At 38.1% G+C, this 21,890-nt stretch overlaps 1 protein-coding gene across 1 annotated transcript; it reads left to right on the top strand.

The window, feature by feature from the left end:
* Positions 1-6,545: 6,545 nt before the first annotated feature.
* LOC125196665 (ferredoxin-dependent glutamate synthase, chloroplastic-like) lies at positions 6,546-20,321 on the top strand. The gene is made up of 32 exons (XM_048095270.1): positions 6,546-7,057; positions 8,486-8,798; positions 9,406-9,848; positions 9,929-10,060; positions 10,455-10,553; positions 10,799-10,869; positions 11,214-11,310; positions 12,123-12,215; positions 12,342-12,487; positions 12,774-12,933; positions 13,864-13,974; positions 14,083-14,298; positions 14,523-14,680; positions 15,192-15,321; positions 15,454-15,512; positions 15,594-15,699; positions 15,782-15,878; positions 15,981-16,096; positions 16,307-16,504; positions 16,751-16,861; positions 16,979-17,218; positions 17,300-17,398; positions 17,491-17,586; positions 17,720-17,917; positions 18,013-18,216; positions 18,305-18,403; positions 18,603-18,745; positions 18,934-19,027; positions 19,136-19,374; positions 19,465-19,543; positions 19,619-19,702; positions 19,814-20,321. The coding sequence occupies exons 1-32, from the start codon at positions 6,773-6,775 to the stop codon at positions 19,970-19,972; spliced, it is 4,875 nt and encodes a 1,624-aa protein (XP_047951227.1). The 5' UTR covers positions 6,546-6,772; the 3' UTR covers positions 19,973-20,321.
* Positions 20,322-21,890: the final 1,569 nt, after the last annotated feature.

Below are 21,890 nucleotides of genomic sequence, written 5' to 3'. Positions count from 1 at the left end.
TGTTATTTAGCATGATGGATTCCATTTCACTGTTGATAGCTTCTAGCCACCACACTGCGTCTGGGCCAGACAGTGCTTCTGATAGTGACTTTGGTTCACCATCCAACATAAAAGTTATGTCCTCGTCACTTTTGGCACCATTCGACTGAGGAGAATATGGTGCCGTGATTTGGTGAATTATACCACTTGCATGACATAATTCTGCAAACGGCGCCACATATTCACCACCTCTATCACTTCGAACACACTTAATTCGACAATTAAGTTGATTTTCGGCTTCATTTTTGAAGTCTTTAAACGCTTCAATTGCCTCATCTTTACTTCTTAATAAGTAAATATAACAATACCTTGTGCAATCATCAATGAATGTGATGAAATACTTTTTACCACCTCTAGTTTGCACAAATTTTAAATCACATATATCTGTATGGATCAACTCTAGAGGTTTGGTGCTCCGTTCTACCGAGCGGAACGGCAGCTTGGTCATTTTTGCTTCAACACAAACTTCACATTTCTTTTGTGAATTAAACTCATCAACTTTTAGTAAATCAAGATTTACTAATCTTTTTATAGCATTTAGATTCACATGTCCTAATCTACAATGCCATAAATCGGCGCACTCAAGCAAGTAAGACGAAGAAGCATTCTTATTATCATTCACTTGATTCGGTACACGGCCAGTGGCCATTACATTAAGTTTGAACAAGCCATTGGAAAGATAACCTTTTCCAAGGAAAGTACCAAACTTGGATAACATAAACTTGTCAGAATCAAACACTAGCTTAAAGCCATGACTAACAAGCAAACTACCAGAAACAAGATTTTTGCGGATGTCTGGGACATGCAGCACATCCTTCAGCTTCAGCTCACGACCAGATGTCATTAAGAGCTTCACTTCTCCCATCCCAACGACTTCAGACGAGTCTTGGTTTCCCATGTGGAGCTTCTTCCCTTCTACTTGCTTGTAGGTCGAAAATTGGCTACGATCAGAGCACACATGCACAGTAGCTCCGGTGTCAACAAACCAAGCCTTCGGATTGTCAACATGGTTCACTTCAGAAACCACAACAGCCAAGTCATCATCGTTGAAGTCTCTCTCGACCATGTTAGCACTCTTCTTGAATTTCATCCTTTTAGGCTTTCGGCAGTCCTTCGCCATGTGGCCCGGCTTATCACAGTTGAAGCAGTTGCCTTCAAACTTTCGGACAGCAGCTACCTTCCCCTTGCCCTTGTCATTTTCCCTTGGGCGGGGACGCTTGGAAGATCCTCCCTTCTCCATCAGATTTGCCTTGGCATGTTCAGGCCCTCCTGACTTCTGATGGTACCGCCTATTATCCTCTTCTACACGAAGACGGACAATCAGGTCTTCTGGCTTCATCTCCTTTCTCTTGTGCTTTAGATAGTTCTTGAAATCTGTCCAGCACGGAGGAAGCTTCTCGATCATTGATGCAACAACAAACTGGTCTGGCAAGGCCATCCCTTCAGCGTGGACATCATGGATAATGATTTGCAATTCTTCAGCTTGCTCTACCACAGAGCGAGAGTCCACCATCATGTAGTCCAGAAATTTTGCGACTACAAATTTCTTTGTACCGGCGTCCTCGACGCGATACTTCTTGTCAAGAGCCTCCCACAAAGCTTTGGAGGTCTTAGCCCCGGCAAAGATGGAATAGAGACTATCCCCCAAGCCGTTCAAGATATAGTTCTTGCACAAGAAATCTCCTTGATGCCAAACATCATAGGCAGCCCGGACATTAAAGTCCGTCTCCTCCTCCGGTACAGTTGGAGCATCCTCCTTGAGGAAATTAGCAACACCCAACGTAGTTAGGTAAAACAACATCTTTTGTTGCCAACGCTTGAAATCCAAGCCCTTGAATTTTTCAGGCTTGTCAGCTTGAGCCATGACCCTTGAGGTCGAAACAGGTGCCATCGTTGAGGTGTTAGCGGATGCAGAAGACGATCCAATGTTGTTGTTTCCGTTCCCTCCAGCTTCGGTCGACATGATTTCGGCAAGAGTACACTATCTCGTCTTGCGATTGTTGGAAATAGTGTAGCCTTTACACGGGCAACTCTTGCTATTACAAAAGAACCAAAAACTAGAAGGTAAATAAAACAAAAGAAATACAATAAAAGAACAAGATGCAAACTATTGTCTTCTTCAAGTCGAGTCGAGGTAACCCTCTCTCCGCAAGACGAGATACGCCCCGGCTAGTGCTCACGGATTGGCGCAACGTCCCCAAAGATGAAACGACTTTCCTCCTACCGAGTTGAAGCACCTCAAACTCGTAGGCTCCGGCGAACTTGAATTGGAGGCGAGAACCGAGCTATGCAATGCTCCTAAGATGCGAACTAGAATGCTTGAGAGCTTAGAGAGAAGAGAGAATGATTGTTGGTGTGTTCTCATCTCTCAAAGCCACACCTATTTATAGGATAGGGGAGCCTACATGAAAGGTCTTGGTATTAAGGCACTCCCAATTTGTTATCAAACACCTGAAATGAACAGGTATATATCTATACTAGGCCATATCTTGCCATCACCAACATATCGAACGAGCCCTTAGTAACAAAATTGTCACAACTTATATTATGACCATCCTAGTGCATACAGAAGGCATGAAAAGCTCTAGAACTGTTGCATATTACTTCGTCGGTTTTGGTATTTCACAATCATTACGGATCTAATAATAATCTTAATTGCAGCTTAAGTTGGCGTAGTGATCAAAAGTTGCACAAAATCACTAAAATGTCGAAAATACAAACTCATAAGACAAATAGCTAAAGGAAATGCAATTTCTCCAAGTGAAAAAAAATTTATGAAATCATAAATACAGTTTGTAAACATCAACGTCACTACCAACTTGATGAAAAGTCAAAACATTCACCAGCGAACTTTGGTACCTTTAATTTACAAATGAAAACATAAACCATGAAATACCTTATTACTTCATCCGCTTCCCAAAATTAAAATTTTGGAAATGACATGCGTTTTAATGCAAAATTCGTAAAGTAAGAGAGATGAAGAAAATTTAGTGTAATTAATGTTAGTGAATTGGTGTGGTCCATTTCCTAAAATGGAAAATTTCTATTTTTAGGAAATAGAGGGAGTATAGTTTATTTATCTATTAAAATCAAAATTCATGGGATATTTATGATATAAAAGAAATTTCGTAATCTGAAATTTAGTGATAATGAGTATTTATAGATGATTTGGATGATTTGAGGATAAAAAATAAAAAAAATAAAATTTTTGGAAAAAAAGCAGTCATAAAAAACGAAGAAAATATACACTAGTCTAGACATATCACGTGGCAATATAAGGTGGTATGTGATAAGACTAATTTCATGCATCGGTTATATGATGAAAAGTCATCATTTACTGGGTCTAACGCATTATTTAAGCCAGGTGTGTGAAGGAAGTCGCTAGGTCCAGGAAGAACTGAAGGGCAGTGGAGCAGCGAAGAAAAAAGGCGAAAAAGTGAGCGAATTCGAGGAGAAAATGGCTGGACGAAGGGAGTCAAAAGCTGAGGGCAAAGAAGACTATTCACACAAGAGAGCCCCTGCTGGACCCACTTCCACGCCTATATATAGAGGAGCATGCAACACACGAAACATACATGATTTAGCTCTCAGCTCACACACTCACACACACTTGGGAAAATGGGGATTCTGGGGTAGTTAGAGGTTTCATCTTCGGAAAAATTCTGTTGCAACACCGTCCTCACGAAGGGCGAAGATACAATCATTTACATTCAGTTTTTGCACTTTTATTCCGTCGAACTTCAACGTTTCCGAAGTCGATTGGTTGTTTGCTACTTACCGTTTATCTATGCATTTAGTTTACGTCACGATGGTGTTCTTTTTGTGTTGATTTGTGTTGATTCTGTGTTTTGAGGTTTTATTTCAGAGGTTGAATGTTATTCTTTGTTTGGATGTTTCTGTGCTTGATCTGGGAAATAGGTTGTGGATCTGTGCTGTTGTTGTTGATCGGTGGTGAATCGGCGAATCTGTAGTTATGGATATAATTTTGGACGGAGTTTGTTTCGGATGCTTGGATCCGGAGTGGATTTAGCATTCGAAGTTTGGATCTGAACAGGGGAAACCAAGTTGTGCATGGATTTTGAACTTTCTGCTTTCTTTTACTTTACTTCGTCTATTAGCCGTAAATCTGCCTTAGTTTTAACTGTTCTTCGTTTTTACTGCTTTTAATTCCGTCTGCTTCGTGTCGATTTACGTTCTCACTCTGTTTTTACTTGGATGTTTCATGCCAATTGTGGAGAAGATGATGTCGTTGTTAGTTAGTACTTTAGTTAGTTGTTTTCCAGCTTTTCTTCCGTATTTTACTTTTTCAGTAAATGGTCCCCACCGTCAGTTGTTTTCCCAGGTCTAGGTAAATTTAGGAAGTAGTTTTCTTAGATCTAGTAATTGTCTCGCTTGTTCAGGTTTATATGCATGTTTCCTGTTTCTGCCTAGAGCTAGCTGTTAGGGTAACATATTTCTATTACTAAGTCTAGGAAGTAAAGCTCAACCCTAAAAATGCGTGGCAGCAGCCAACAAAAAATAGTTCCCGAGTCTTTGAACATGTTTATTTGTGCATTCATCTCTGTGGGATCGATCCCTACTTCCCTGTGCTAATTTTAGTATACGTGGTTGAGGGTTTTGAAGAGGTATTCTGTGTATCCGACGACCGAGATCTTCCAACGATCCGTGAGTTTTAGGCCCTGTAATGTAGTGGATTCGCTGGACTCAGGAAACTTGATATTTCTTACTGTGCATACAGTCTAGCTACCAATGACTTCAGTATGTCCAATCAATAAAATTTTAACAAGTGGAGAGCTATATATAGAATTAATAAATGCAAATTTAAATCTACTCATAATTCTAAAATATGGAAAACTTTCCCAAATTTTGTTAGCATATACTCCCCATGTCCTAAAAAAAAGAGTCACCATTTGCCATTTTGGTCCATTCCACAATGAGAGTCACACTTAATTTTTATCAAAAATGGTAAGTAGGTCACACATTCCACTAGCTCACTTCACTCATATTTTATTGTAAAATCAATATAAAAAAGTGGATCTCATATTTCACTAACTTTTACAACCCACTATTTGTTATATTTCTTAAACTCGTGCTATAGTAAGAGTACCTCCTATTGTGGGACGGGAGAGTAATTAAAAGTTTTAATTTTAATTTATTTTAATAGCATGTACATTTTAAACTATGAGTACATTTGTGCAATAGGATTAGGTTTATTGAAAATGATGGATCATCATTATAAAATCAGCGTAATCATTATTAATTAAATTAAGTCAATTACTATAATAACAAATTTTCTATTAGTGATATATTTATTTTAGAGTTTCCATGTACGTGTGTATAAATGATTAAAAAAAACTTCGATTATTTTTTTAAAATTACGAGTAATTTTGTGTAATAGAACTACTTTAACTGAAAATAATTCATTATAATATTATAAAGTGCGTAGCCATTATTAATTAAATTAAGTCAACTACCATTAATATATGAATATTTTATTAGTGATATAGTTCATGGAGAAAATGCACTAGTATAGACATATCAGCCATATGGTATGTCTATACTAGTGCATATTTTCTCCATAAAGCGGTCATATTTTTGGAAGTTGAAAACTTTTTAAAAAAAAAATTTCTGATTTTTTTTGAATTTGAATGATTTTATTTAAAAAAATAACTATTATAACGATAAAAACGATGCCCACTTGTGGGGGATTAGTGAGCGTCACATCCAGCCCACAACGCGTCACGTGGGCTGGGCGCGTGTGCTCTTGCTGCTGAGCGGCGCTCTTAGCTAAGAGCGTGCTCGTGCCACTGATATGACCATTTTTGGAATATTTCAACCGGGACTCCTAAAGTGGGACACCGAAAAATGGTAAACTGAGACTCCTAAAGTGGGACGGAGGGAGTATAAAGGTAAAAACGACGCCCGCTTGCGGGGGATGAGTGAGCGTCACATCCAGCCTACAACATGTCACGTGGGTTGAGCGCGTGTGCTCTTGCCTCTGAGCGGCGCTCTTAGCTAAGAGCGTGTTTGTGCCACTGATACGAGCACAACAGTGAGCTCGTCACGTGTCATGCCGACGGCAAGAGTTTAACTTTTTCAGGTACCGTTGTGTATGCTCTTATCTACATTTGAAATTAAATTTAAATTCATTAGTTAATTTTTGGAATAACAATAAAATTCTATAAAGTTGAATTGCTATATTTACAACGTGTTTGAACACGAAAGTTACATTGACGGTATTCATAACGCGTTTAAGCATGCGCAGAAGCACGAAAATGGCACATGATTGGGCATATACAGTGGTGTCCATAATGCATCCGCAAAGTATAACCGTTTTGATGCATTTGGCAATTGAAGAAACTCACGAGGTTACCAAAGGGAGCTCCTATACCTTAAAAAATTAAAGAAGACGACCTTTGGGCTTATCATAAGGTCAACATCCAATCAGTATCAGTCACACTATAGATTAACTAACACGAATCGAACACCAACAAAAACATCATCAAAAACACTCACCAAGAATTGAAATTGGAGGCGGGTGGCTCCCGACGTTCCATTCTTTTTATCTCCAAATCCACAATTTCCCATTTCCACACATTCACCACACTCCACAAACACCAACCATCATCCTCCCCTATCTCCATTCTCCTCTCCCAGACACACACTCAACTCCACACACAATCCCCACTCACTAATTGCGTGTGTGTGTGTGATTCTGAGTAGTTGATGAGAGATGTCTCTGCACTCTGCCGGCCAAGTAGTGCAGTCGGTGAAGCTCTTCAGCATCACCGACAATTGTAGAAAAGACTTGGTCTTTGTCGATTTCGTGGGCTTGTGCGGTGCCAAGAAAAATGTGGGTCGTCGGAGAGCGGGCGTTGGAGTAAATACTCGCAGCTCTCAAAGGAATAATCTTCGCGGCTTGGCGGGGAAAACTTGGGGTTCATCCATTAAGTCGGTTCTTGATCTCGAACGCGTTAAACCCGACTCACAGAAACGCTCTTCTGATCCCAAGCCGAAGGTCTGAGGCGCTGACTTTCTTGTTTGATTTATTGCAAAGATTGGATTTTGATTGCATGATTATTCAGCTGCCACCCTTCAAATTTATCAAATATGTCCCCTGCTGCAAGCTTTTATGGACTTGTATGCTTCTTTTATGTATTTATGGTGTGAACTGTTTGACTCACTTTTTGTGCTTTTGTGGTCCTGTGGATATACTCTGAGATTGGTCTTTTTGGTTCACTATACATGAGTAACTGGGATTCTCTAACGTTGACTGCCTCAGTGATTCAGCTCATTCTTGAGTTCTATTTGCCATTCTACGGTGGTTCACACATAGGGATGTGTTTGGACATCATATCAGGATATGTACTTGTCTTCATATTGGATGCGTTTTCAATCAACATAAATGATACAAGCTTCCACAATGAATTGGTGGCAGAATGATTTAGATCATTTTCTTAGGTCCATGGCTGAAGAGATTGTTGTCATTTGGTTTTTTGCTAGTTATTACTTATAAGACCAATCACGTATTGCAGTTGAGGAGTGTTAACAGTACCTCAGAAGAGGCTATCCTACAGCTTGGGGCGTGGTCCTGTGTGCTGGCATTGCAATTAAGTAGTCTTTAAGTTAAGCTTTAGGTTCTGTAGATTGTTTTCGCAATGACTGATTCTGCGTCAGGGCTCATTATTTGTGTGTTTTAGACTTTAGAGTTTAGAGATGAACTATTCTCAAGGATTGCGGTGTCAGAAAGTTTTGATCTAAAGAAGTAAGTAGTATAAAATATAAACTTGTGAAACCAAGGAAAAGTTCATTTGAAAGGGTCTAGAATTGGTTTAGAAATTCACAGTAGAGGGTAAATAAGTCAATTGTTTCAGCATTCATTTTGTCCTTGTTAAGGTGCTTATATAGCTATATGTAATTGGTCTCCCGTCTCTGAAGTAACCTTTTCTCTCAGTTTTTCTCCTTTTCTTAACCTGTATGAATGCTTCATAAGCAGTTGATCTGTGTGAATATATCAAAGTATGACCAAATGAGTGATCCTCTATCTTTCTATGCATGTGTGGTATTGATTACCACTTACCATCACCTAATTCATCTATTTTTTTTTCGTCGGAAGTTTCATAACCAGCTTCTGTGCGCTTTCTGATCTAGGGAGTTTTTCTAGAGTGTGGAGTATGTAATTGTGTTGCTTTACTCCTATATCGTTTGGAAGCATGTGTTAGTAAATGATGTCAAAAGAAATAAAATAATAATTTAAGTGAGGCTCGGCTATCAAACAGTAAAAGTTTCATCATTTCATATTAATCATGAAATGTCCAATAAAAAGTTTAGTGATGCAGGAAACCTCTCCGGACCTGTAATTATAATCCTTCCTAATGTGTTTCAAGTGCTTTTAATACTGTCTTTTCATCTGTTTAATGTTTTCTATGCAATTTATACATCTCAGGTTGCAAACTTGGAAGATATATTGGCTGAAAAGGGGGAATGTGGAGTTGGGTTTATTGCCAATTTGGACAACAAATCATCATATGGAATTGTCAAGGACGCTCTAACAGCTCTTGGGTGCATGGAACATCGTGGAGGGTGTGGAGCAGATAATGATTCAGGGGATGGTTCAGGTATTATGACCTCAATTCCCTGGGACCTTCTCAACAATTGGGCCAACGAACAAGGGATTGCTTCCTTTGATCAGTTGCACACTGGTGTTGGGATGTTGTTTCTTCCGAAGGATGAAGACCTCATGAAACAGGCCAAAACAGGTTAGTCAAGTGGCAGGGTATACATGATTTCAAGTCTATTGATGCATCTTCGACAAGTATTAGTTTCCTGACAATCTAAAATGTTCATATCAAAATCATAAAGGTATGATAATGCAGGAAGGAACTAATAAAGTTGGGAGTAGTTGTTTATAGAATAAAATTAAGCTCCTAGTATTCTACTTTTTTTTTCAATTAAAAGGGTTTTTTGTTAATATTTAGTTATCTTCTGGTACATTATCTGTCTTAATGATTAGCTTAATCTGGATTTAGATTGCACATGTTCCGGCCCCATCATAAGAACTTTAATCCGCAAAGTTAAATATTAAAACATGTGGCTGGTGAGGTTAGTAAATTTTCTTTTAAAGTCCGCAATAAGATACTAATGTATGATTATGAGCCACCTGACACATTCAAGTTGCTTGTCCAATAGTTCTTGAATATTTGGTATCTATTTGAGATGTACTAATATATGGTGTCCTCGATCTCGAGATTTATATCCTAAAGTAGGCTCTGACTATTCAACTGTAATCCTTATGATTTTATTTTCTTTTTAAAAAACTCTTTAATTGCTTTATGCATTCTCTTGACATGTTATCTGCTTATGCAGCAATCTTGAAAATATTTGAACAAGAGGGTCTTGAAGTGCTTGGCTGGAGGCCAGTACCTGTAGATGTGTCTGTGGTTGGTTACTATGCAAGAGAAGCTATGCCAAACATACAGCAAGTCTTTGTTCAAATTCCGAAGGAAGAAAATATAGATGACATTGAAAGAGAACTTTTTATCTGTCGGAAGTTGATCGAAAGATTAGCCAGCTCTGAAACATGGGGAAATGAGCTGTACTTTTGCTCCTTATCGAATCAAACTATAGTTTACAAGGGAATGCTGCGATCTGAGGTTCTTGGTCGCTTTTACTATGATCTACAGAACGACCTATACAAAACTCCTTTTGCTATATATCATCGTAGGTACAGTACAAATACTAGTCCTAGATGGCCTCTAGCTCAACCAATGAGGTTCCTTGGTCATAATGGAGAGATCAACACAATACAGGTTATGTATTCAGTTGATGTTGTTTTCTTAGCCATGGTTACCTGGTAGTTCAGCATACTAAAGCTAAAATAATCTTGCAGGGTAATTTGAACTGGATGCAGTCTCGGGAGACTTCACTTAAATCACCAGTTTGGCGCGGTCGTGAAAGTGAACTCCGTCCTTTTGGAAACTCAAAAGCATCAGACTCTGCAAACCTTGACAGTGCGGCAGAAGTATAGCCACCTGCTTATAATGCTCTATGTGCTTTGGATGGAATGACTTGTGAAATTATCAATAAGAAAATAATGGAAGGAAAGAGTCTATTGGAGACAGTTTCATTTCATTAGAAGATGCAGCATGTCATTGTGAAGTGTTAACTGATTGATTATCTTAAGAAATGGTCAATGTTGTTGTTGGTTTTAAATGAGGGCATGAGATTTTTTCCTTCTGATCTATATTGATGCACTGGCATTGATTTGTCGCTGAAATCAGAAATTCTCTTCCAGCATCCACCAATAATATCTAGAACAATGCTCTTTGCATACTTTTGGCACTGGAAACAAGTGTTTTTTGCTTGTGCCTTTTCATTTTTCATACTTTAATGTTTCTACTCTGCGTTTTGTATAGTTGTTGATAAGAAGTGGACGCGCTCCTGAGGAAGCCCTGATGCTCCTCGTTCCTGAAGCATACAAAAACCATCCAACTCTGTCGATCAAATATCCTGAGGTATCATGTTTCTTTGACAAATTTATATGCGCTGTTCAGTTCTGATACCAGTAATTTCCCCCACAATAGTTTTTTTTCCATTGCTGATAAAAACCCATCCCTCTAATAATCGAATAACTGAATTAATAGTCTTCAAAATGGTACTCACCTAACCAACATTAATGCTATTTCAAGCTCTGCAGTGTGCCTGTTGTGACTTCAACATGTAAGTACTGGTAGATTTAACTTGTTATTGTTTGCTCCAGGCTATTGATTTTTATGATTACTACAAGGGTCAAATGGAGGCTTGGGATGGACCTGCTTTACTCTTATTCAGGTGAACTTTCCCAAAAAGTAGGTTTTGTTGTTTTGACATTTATGGATGAGTTTTTGTGTTAAAATTGTAATTCAGTATTCTAAAATAGTAAAATGGATCTTCTGATTCCATCATATCCATACCGTATTGTCCATTCCACATTTCTGAAAATATCAACTTTTTGTTGGACCTTTGTTTTACGTATAAAGTGACTGCACTACGGATTTGCTATATATTTTCCATCATGTGGTTTTAAATACAGATCTAAATACTGATTTAGTAATATGTGGCTTTTCTTTGAGCGACTGGTTGAGTATCTGTTGTGATGCTTTAATTTCTCTATCTTTTATCTGGATGTATTCCAGTGACGGGAAAACAGTCGGAGCTTGTCTTGACCGAAATGGACTTCGCCCTGCTAGATATTGGCGGACGGTAGACAATGTTGTCTATGTGGCATCTGAGGTTTGCTTGCTCTTCATTCTTTTTACTGGGTTGTTTGAGGACATACGCATAATTGGATGGGGAACTCCATTCATGTTGTTGAGACCGTGGAAACATTTGATAGGCATTTGTGGTAGTTTGATTAATGAAACACACTGCTGAATATTTCCTTAGGTGAATCGCTTCTTACTTAGTTGTGCTGGCAGAGATTAATTTAATGCTGCTTTTAGAGTTTAAGTAAATAATATGAATAACATAAATTCTTAGAACTTAAAAGTGGAGAGGTTGGCTGTGAGCTAATACTGTCTGCTGTATTCTCTCCCCTCAAGAAAGGCATTCGGATCACTATATCACCCTGCATTTCACTATAAAGTTCAAATGCCTGGTGGAAATACTACTACTAGCTATATGAGTTAAGATATCTTTCCCAGCCCGACAGTATGTGTGGATTTTTATTATAAAATTCTCCCTATACAAAAGAAGGTCTGTCATTTTCAAATTTGCTATAAATTGAGAAAACAATGTATAAAAAGCCCAGTTTGACTTTCTTAGCCGATCAGTTGCTACAGCTCTCTCGTTTATTTCGAACTAAGTGGTGGTCAATGAGGCATGAACTAGTTTTCTTCAAAAAAAGTATACTCATGTAGATCTTATTGGTAAATAGAAAAATAGTGAGACTTATAATTTCTTTAACCAATACATCTTGAATTTTAAAATTGATACTGCTTTTAAACTGTCAAAGGTTCTGCATTTTCTGATTTATATTAAATTTAGTACTTACCTTAACAATCACAAGGACCCAAATTGATTACAGTTTCTTCCCAATTTTCAAGGTGGGTGTTTTACCAACGGATGACTCGAAAGTAGTAATGAAAGGACGTTTGGGCCCTGGAATGATGATTTCTGTCGACCTAACTAGTGGACAGGTACGTAGTATGTGATCTTAGTATGGATGAAACTGTTACCCTACTAAAATCAGATTCGTAGATGCCACAAGTAAACAAAATTATGTCTCTTTGCTAATATACCTGCATACAATTTCTTGTGCATAGGTATTTGAAAATACTGAGGTTAAAAAGCGAATTGCACTAGCTAATCCCTATGGGAAATGGGTGAAGGAAAATCTCCGTCCTTTGAAGGCTGAACACTTTTTGTCTACGACTGTCTTGGACAATGAAACAATTTTAAGGCGCCAACAGTAAGTTACTGGCGACTTATCCTTTCTTTTATGTTTTATAAGCCTGAAACCACATGTCAGACAGTGTTGTTTGTTTTGGAACTAATTGGAAAGGTAGTCTGGAGAGGAGAGATTATAGTTCATTGCTTAGCCCATTCTTCCTCACGTATCCTTCTTCACTGACTGAAGTGGAGTAATTATTTTGACAAGTTAAAGATATTTCTTCAAAAGTATGACATTCTTCGGATAGAAGTTACTTAGAGGTGGATTATAGAAACTATGCTGACTGCCCTATCTGTTGTACCAGGGCATACGGATATTCTAGTGAAGACGTCCAGATGGTGATTGAATCAATGGCCTCCCAAGGGAAGGAGCCTACTTTCTGCATGGGGGATGATATCCCTTTGGCAGCGTTATCCACAAGGCCTCACATGTTGTTCGATTATTTCAAGCAACGATTTGCTCAGGTCTGTAAGTTTTATTATTATTAGCACTTAACTAATAATCCCTCTGTCCCAATAAATATGAAACATTTGCTTTTCGGCACATGATTTTATGTAGTGTTGTTTTGTGAGTTAAGCGTAGAGAGAATTAAGTAAGAGAGGGAAAAAGTAGAGATGATGCTGATTCTATTTTAGGAAACGTTTCTGTTAAACTCTCTAAAATTCTGTCCCACATCGACTTGGTGAAGATCCAATCTAATCTATATAAGTGTGGATAACCCTCCCCCTTATAAGGCCTTTTAAGGGGTTAGTGGCCCATTTCTAATATGGTATCAGAGCGGGCCCAAGTCGATGATGGTTATCTCTTTGTCTCTTATCTACCTCACGAGTGGAAGACCGATGTCCTTTCCGGCCCACATCGATGATGGTTCTCTTATCTCTTGCATTGCCTACCCACGTGATGGAAGACCGATGTCCTTTCCGTCTTGCATTGCCTACCCACGTGATGGAAGACTGATGTCCTTTCCGTCCCACATCGACTTGGTGAAGATCCAATCTAATCTATATAAGTGTGGATAACCCTCCCCCTTATAAGGCCTTTTAAGGGGTTAGTGGCCCATTTCTAATAGTTTCATTTTTAGTGGGACAATCCAAAAAGGAAAACGTTACATTTTTAATGGGACAGAGAGAGTATAATATTTTTTATCTAGACGTGATAATGTATGATGTAGCATGAAATATAAATCTGAGTAAGTACTCCTACATGATATGGTAATGGCGCTGTCTGTTCCAATACTTCAATATGTTCTTATATGGTGGCCTTTTTGTATTGTACTGTTATTTTTGTATTGCGGATATTATTCAGACTTCAAACATGAATTACCTTCTAAACCTTTTCTTACAGTATTGTAAAGCTGATTCAATTCACAAAATGTTTTCATATTGATGAACCAGGTTACCAATCCTGCTATAGATCCTCTCAGAGAAGGACTAGTCATGTCTCTTGAAGTCAACCTTGGGAAGCGAGGCAACATACTAGAAGTTGGCCCAGAAAACGTTTCTCAGGTACTTAAACATTTCTTTGATTTTCATGATGACTGGGAAAGGAATTACCACACAATTCTTCCGTGCATTACTTTACTCACAGTAGTACATTCTGCCTTTTTCAATTAGGTCTTGTTGTCAAACCCTGTACTTAATGAAGGGGAGCTGGAGTCTTTACTGAAAGATCCACTCTTGAAAGCCCAAGTTTTACCCACATATTTTGACATAAGGAGAGGAGTCGAAGGTTCGCTAGAGAAAACACTGAACAAGCTCTGTGAAGCTGCTGATGAAGCTGTTAGAAATGGTTCCCAGCTCCTTGTTCTCTCTGACAGGTTTGATGAGCTGGTAAGATTTTTGTTCATGTGCATTACATTCGTCATTTTTGTCGTCGTCATTATTATTATTATTATTATTGTTATTATTATTATTATTATTATTATTATTATTATTATTATTATTACTATTATTATTATTTTTTAATTTCTTGTGCACATAATGGCTTTGCCTTTCTGCTAGTATATCATTTTTGTGATTGAGTATTCATCCAAACAACTGATTGCTTCCATCAGGACGCAACTAGGCCAGCCATCCCGATACTTCTAGCCGTTGGTGCTGTTCACCAGCATCTGATTCAGAATGGATTGCGAATGCAAGCTTCCATTGTTGCTGATACAGCTCAGTGCTTCAGTACTCATCAATTTGCCTGTCTAATTGGATATGGCGCGAGGTATATCTTATTTTCTAATTTATTTATGCATTTATGTGCATGGACTGTTTGATATACGTGATGTAAGTTTTAACATTTCATTTGATCAGATACACATGATATGGTGAAATATTTATTTATCGACTATAGATTAAACATATTCTTGATTTTGACATTATTATGAAATTGATAATTCCAGCTTTAAAAATGATTCCAACAAATTAACTAAAATGTTTCAACTAATTAGGCTCATGACATATGCGGGGCAAAAGACAGCGACCTCTGAGGCATTAAATTGTCAACAGAGATATTCTGGTTCCTTCACATGTCTCCTTATGTAAAGGAAGCATATGAGGATTTACTCACTTTCAACCTTCTAAATCAATCAATCCTACAATCCTATCTCAAATTGGATTTAGTATATTATGAAAAGTGAAAACTAAAATGCTAGTTGCTGCTTCTGATTGACCCTAATGTGCTGCATTAAATATTTTGATTAGTTCTCATATACCAATTTGATGGCTTTTACTAGTGCTATCTGCCCATACCTGGCACTGGAGACATGTCGTCAGTGGCGGTTGAGCACTAAAACTGTTAACCTGATGCGCACTGGAAAAATGCCTACTGTTACAATTGAACAGGCTCAGAAGAACTTTTGCAAGGTTTATATCCTACTATTTATGCATCTCTTCTGCATATAGTTGGATTACAATTGTCTGTACTAAACTTGAATGCTTATAATATATACTTGGTTGGGTATGGTAAGCAATAAGTGTTTCTTATTTCTATTTCAGGCGGTTAGATCTGGCCTTCTGAAGATTCTCTCAAAAATGGGCATCTCATTGCTCTCCAGGTATTTAAACTCTTAGTTAAAGTATTCTTCGGTGTGGCTATGGAATTTTTTTTTTCTCATTCTACTTTTACTTGTCTGTAGTTACTGTGGCGCACAAATATTTGAAGTTTATGGACTGGGCCAAGAAATAATTGACATTGCTTTTACTGGGAGTGTGTCGAAAATTGGTGGATTAACACTAGATGAGGTAATAAACTAGTTCGAAGATGCATTTGAGTTTTTGTTGCTTTTCTTTTATTGATAAGTGAACTACAAACTTTTTTTTGCAGTTAGCACGAGAGACATTGTCATTCTGGGTTAAGGCTTTCTCCCAAGACACTGCTAAAAGACTTGAGAATTTTGGGTTCATACAGTTTAGGCCCGGAGGTACTTTTTAAAGTTCCATATTGATCATCAGAACCCTCAAATTACTCAATATTTTTACGGTTGCATCCATAAGTGCTAAATCCTCATATTCCTACATAATAGGAGAATATCATGGAAATAATCCAGAGATGTCAAAGCTTCTTCACAAAGCCGTACGACAAAAAAGTGAAACTGCATATTCAATTTATCAGCAGCATTTGGCCACCCGACCAGTGAATGTGAGTCACTTTTTGTCTGGTTCCTTCTTTGTTTACCTTTTTCATCTATTTTCTAATCTTGGTATTCGAGAGTGCCCTTTCTGTTTCGGTGGGGCTTGCTCGTGAGTTATTTCAAATTACTATTCATTGGAAAATCTGATATGTGTGAAGTTGATACCTTCACATTTAGAATTCACCATCATTGACCGAATTTATGCTTACTGATGGCAGGTTCTCAGGGATCTCTTTGAACTTAAAAGTGATCGGTCTCCAATTCCACTTGGAAAGGTTGAGCCCGCTACCTCTATTGTTCAGAGGTTTTGTACTGGTGGCATGTCACTTGGTGCAATATCCAGAGAAACTCATGAGGCGATTGCCATTGCAATGAACAGATTAGGCGGAAAATCTAATTCTGGAGAAGGGGGAGAGGTAATTAACCTTATCATTGTGTAATCTTATATGTTGTGGTCAGAGCATCCAGAATTGAGCTTCATGATTGGTTGTGGGAGAAAATATTTGGTTCACATAGAGGTATACAGACTTCTAATAATGTTTGGTGATAGGGAAGGCACCCAATGAAATGATTTCTGGAAAATATAGGTCATATTTTACTCACGGTAATTCACACAATATTTTATTTAACACTTTGTGACACAAGGGTTGACGTTCATCTAGGATCCAATTCGGTGGACTCCGCTTACAGATGTCGTTGATGGGTACTCTCCAACATTACCTCACCTTAAAGGTCTTCAAAATGGTGATACTGCTACTAGTGCCATAAAGCAGGTCTGAATACCCTGAGTGTTGTTTTTTATTTTCATTTTTTTCTGTTATTGAAATGCTCATCTAAATGCATACAATATATACTTTTGCTGCACTAACAAAACTAATGTGATGTTTCAGGTCGCTTCAGGGCGTTTTGGAGTCACCCCAACTTTCTTGGCTAATGCTGACCAACTAGAAATCAAAATCGCGCAAGGTGCAAAACCAGGAGAAGGTGGCCAACTGCCAGGGAAGAAAGTCAGTGCTTATATTGCAAGATTAAGGAACTCGAAGCCAGGTGTACCACTCATATCTCCACCTCCTCATCACGACATTTACTCTATTGAGGATCTTGCCCAATTGATTTATGACCTTCACCAGGTGAGCTGATCAATACATTGTTATGCTTGTGTAATTGCTTTAATCTGGGACAATCAGATGGTAAGAATATTTAATTAACAGGTCAACCCCAGAGCTAAAGTATCGGTAAAACTAGTTGCAGAAGCTGGCATTGGTACAGTGGCTTCTGGAGTTGCCAAGGGTAATGCTGACATTATACAGGTAAAGCATCATTTACTTGGGTCAACATCATTGTTTTTTAATGTTGAAATTCTTAGATAGTTAGTTAATTCTTCTTTCGTTACTGTTTGTAGATATCAGGACATGATGGAGGAACTGGGGCTAGCCCAGTAAGCTCTATTAAGCATGCTGGTGGTCCTTGGGAACTTGGGCTTACAGAAACACATCAGGTATTTTTTCTTATTTCTTTCGGGATATGAATCTCTTATTGTGTACGTTCTTTCTATGAAATTCGTTTACTTACAATGTTCCTTGTCCTAATCCGTGGTGCGTCCGGTGGTCTGGTTTGTCCGGTTAATATAGACACTCATTTCAAATGGGCTTAGAGAAAGGGTCATTCTCAGAGTCGATGGTGGGTTCAAGAGTGGATTTGATGTTCTCATGGCTGCAATAATGGGTGCCGATGAGTACGGATTTGGTTCTATTGCCATGATTGCTACTGGTTGTGTCATGGCTCGTATATGCCACACTAATAACTGTCCCGTTGGTGTAGCCAGTCAGGTAAAGATTCATTAATAATGCTATCCTTTTCATTTGAATTTCTTCTTCACAGCATTTGGCTGGGTTCAACAATCTCTCCAACTGATTTTCTGCAGAGGGAAGAGCTAAGAGCTCGTTTTCCCGGTGTACCTGCTGACCTCGTCAACTATTTCTTATATGTCGCGGAAGAGTTGAGAGGTGTGCTGGCCCAACTTGGCTATGAGAAACTCGACGACATAATTGGTCACACCGAGCTACTTAGACCTCGAGATATTTCATTAGTGAAGACCCAACATCTAGACCTTAGTTATATTCTCTCTGTAAGTATACAAGAAGATATTGTTCTGATGCATTGCCCATAATATAAAATGTGGGTTATTGTAAATAATTCACACATTTGCATCTCAGAATGTCGGATTGCCAAAATTAAGCAGCACTCAAATAAGGAACCAGGAAGTGCATAGTAACGGGCCTGTTCTGGATGATACGTTGCTTGCAGACGAAGAGGTAATACTTTGTAATTGAGACAAACACTTTCTTGGCACTCCTTCCCTACCTACTATTTTGTATATATGCTCTTCAAATCTTCAGATTTACAAGTTTATTTTATAAAACTGATAACATTCTCTGCTAGAGTTAATTGCCTGGTGTGCATGCAACTATACCATTCTGCTGTCTTATTATCTTCTTGTTTCTTCTGATACAGATAGCCAAGGCTATTGAGAATGAAACAGTCGCGAATAAGACTGTACAAATATACAACGTGGACAGGGCAGTTTGTGGACGTGTTGCTGGTGTGATCGCAAAGAAATATGGAGACACCGGGTTTGCTGGTCAAGTGAACATAACGTAAGAAAGATCACTTTTTTTTAAAATTATAATGTGCTATCAACTGTCACTCTCCAATAGGTTGGGGGTTCGAGTCATTCGGGGGTAATGGGGAACCATTACTGAGAAGAAGAAAAAAAAAATGTTGCTATTCGTCCAGACAGTTATCCATTTGGGACTTATGATGTTTCTCTTTATCTTTTTCTCAGGTTTGTAGGGAGTGCAGGTCAGTCGTTTGGTTGCTTTTTGACACCCGGCATGAACATCCGGTTAATTGGAGAAGCTAATGACTATGTTGGAAAGGTATGTGGATCGGTAGTCTTAGCTCTAAATGCTTCATACTTGCCGGCCATTGTTTTTTATAATCACTCTTTCATGGTAGTATCAGCTTAACATGCTGTGTATGTTAAGGGTATGGCTGGAGGCGAACTCGTAGTTGTGCCTGTCGAAAATCCCGGATTCACCCCTGAGGACGCCACTATAGTTGGAAACACCTGCTTATACGGAGCAACTGGCGGCCAAGTCTTTGTTAATGGGAAAGGTGGCGAGCGTTTTGCTGTCCGGAACTCACTAGCTGAAGCAGTCGTGGAAGGAACCGGAGATCACTGCCTCGAGTATATGACTGGGGGTTGCGTCGTCATCCTAGGAAAGTGAGTATCGGGTTACGTCCCACATTATGTCTGAAATGAGCCTACAACTGTCAATAGTAGTATTTACCTTCATTGTCTTGCTCTCACCAGGGTTGGAAGAAACGTAGCTGCAGGCATGACCGGAGGTTTGGCCTACATTCTTGACGAAGACGACACCCTTATCCCCAAGGTTGGTACGGTTCAACATTTGTACCCGTTGGTAGTCTTAAATCCCCTTACTAAAATGACGTGACCATGTCAACAGGTGAACAAGGAAATCGTCAAGATCCAGAGAGTTGTTGCTCCAGTCGGACAGATGCAACTCAAGAGCCTCATCGAAGCCCATGTCGTAAGTAGATGATTTATTGTGTTATAAAATCTTGCAAATCTTGCAACACTAATCTGGCTAGTCTATGGTTTCTATTCAAAGTGGTAAAATGGGCTCATTTTTATTGCGTAGGAAAAAACTGGTAGCAGCAAAGGGTCTCAAATTCTGAAAGAATGGGACAAATATTTGCCACTGTTTTGGCAACTGGTTCCTCCAAGTGAAGAAGACACTCCAGAAGCATGTGCAGAATACGATCAGACGACTGCGGGTGTCACTCTGCAGTCAGCATAGGATCGGCCAACCTTCACAACGCGATGGCTTATGATTGAACAAAGCAACCAACCCATCCTCACCTAGGATACAAGCAGTTTGTTTGTACAGTGTTTCTGTAGAAATTTGAGATTCATATAGATTCTGTTTCTAGAATGTTTTTAAGGATCAAACAGATTACAGAATTTGGAAATCAGATTTGAAATCCCCATCAATTCGGGAGATAAAAACAGGATGCTTATGCTTGATGATTGGCACTTGTACAAATCTATGTTGGGAGCAATAAACTTCTGTATATGTATGTACTATATCAATATAACTGCACATGCAAGTGAAAATTACTCCATAATTTATCTTTTTGTTGCTTTGATCCTATGGTTTGATTCTGATAATTAATGTCAGTATTTTATGAGGTGTCAGTCACTATCACATATAAATAAGCTTAAATTCTTAGCATTTTAATATGTTACTAGAAGTATCTTAATTTAATCCCATACTATCAAAATTCTAATATTAACTTACTTTACCAAACAACAACAAACAGTCCAATCTTGATTTAGTTATAGATAAATTTTATCTTAGCTTGTCCCATACTATTCCTATTATTTAACTATCAAACAACACTAAAAAGAAATTAAGAAAAACTATCAAACCAAATTCTACCGCTTGGTGAAAATTAGGAATGTCAATGCAGTCCGCAATCCATGGACTGACCCGAATAGTCCGTTAAATTTGTAGAGTTAGGGTTGGAAATTTCTAGCCTGATAAAATTGCAACCCGATTAGCCCGCACTTGATTAACCTGCAACCCGTTAGGTTCAAACCTAAAAACCGGATAAAACTTCTATTATTCTATTTGTTTGACTCCTAATTCGACACTTCATTGATTATTTTTATAATATACTCCCTCCGTCCCGGCTAAGATGACACATTGCTTAGCCGGCACGGGATTTTAGGAGTTATTGGTTAAAGTGTTTAATTGGAGAGAAAGAAGGTGGGTGTAAGTATTAAAGTAGAGAGATAAAGAAAGATGGATATTTTAATAGGAGTGAGAAAAAATGGTTGAGTGTATTAATTGAAGAGAGAAAGTTACCAAAAAAAGAAATGTGTCATCTTAGTTGGGACAAACTAAAAAAGAAAACGTGTCATCTTGAGCGGGACGGAGGGAGTAATAGATAACTAAAAAAATAACTTTCAATTTTATATAAAATATATAAATTAGATATTAATTTTTTTTAATATAATAATAGATAAATAATTAGAAACTTAAAATTCACTACAAAAATATATAATTCTAAAACATGGTTTAAAATTTCTCGAAATATGTTTATGTTCCATTTTGCATAAATCTCAAAGTACCAATAATGTTTGAGTATCTCAAATTTATCGTAATTAAATGTTTTACATTTTATAAATATAATTAATTTTTATCATTATTTATTGAATTGATCGCATGTTAATTTTACGGGTATCAATCCGATTAACCCGCTGGGCCAGTTCGAAATCCGAGCTTTTAGGGTTAGAGTTGAGCTTTTAAAACCCGAAAAAATACAATCCGATTAGCCCGCAACTCAAATAGGGTTGACTCGAAACCCGCTGGATCGACCCGATTGATATCCCTGGACTAAAAATAATGAAATCTCAAATTAGAAATAGAATCTCATGAGACCTTACATCTTTTCTTGAAAATGAATTTAGTGTTAAGGGATTTTATTTCGAATATAACTTGAAAGAGAAGCAATTTTTTTATCGTGATTTCCAACCTAAGTATGTGTGACCGTACAGTTGCTAATGCATCCGTACAGGTGGGGTCTATGCAAATCCACTTGACCACCTACCAATCAAATTTATTAAAAAATGGATAATAATATTCCAAATCAGAGCGCCGCCGTTAAACCACCTGCCGGCGCCGGCGAAGTCCAAGTACTGTGAATCTATAG

The sequence above is a fragment of the Salvia hispanica genome, chromosome 6 (genome assembly GCF_023119035.1).
Source record: "Salvia hispanica cultivar TCC Black 2014 chromosome 6, UniMelb_Shisp_WGS_1.0, whole genome shotgun sequence".
In the NCBI taxonomy this organism is placed as follows: domain Eukaryota; kingdom Viridiplantae; phylum Streptophyta; class Magnoliopsida; order Lamiales; family Lamiaceae; genus Salvia; species Salvia hispanica.
This window is presented reverse-complemented; position numbering and strand designations above follow the sequence as displayed.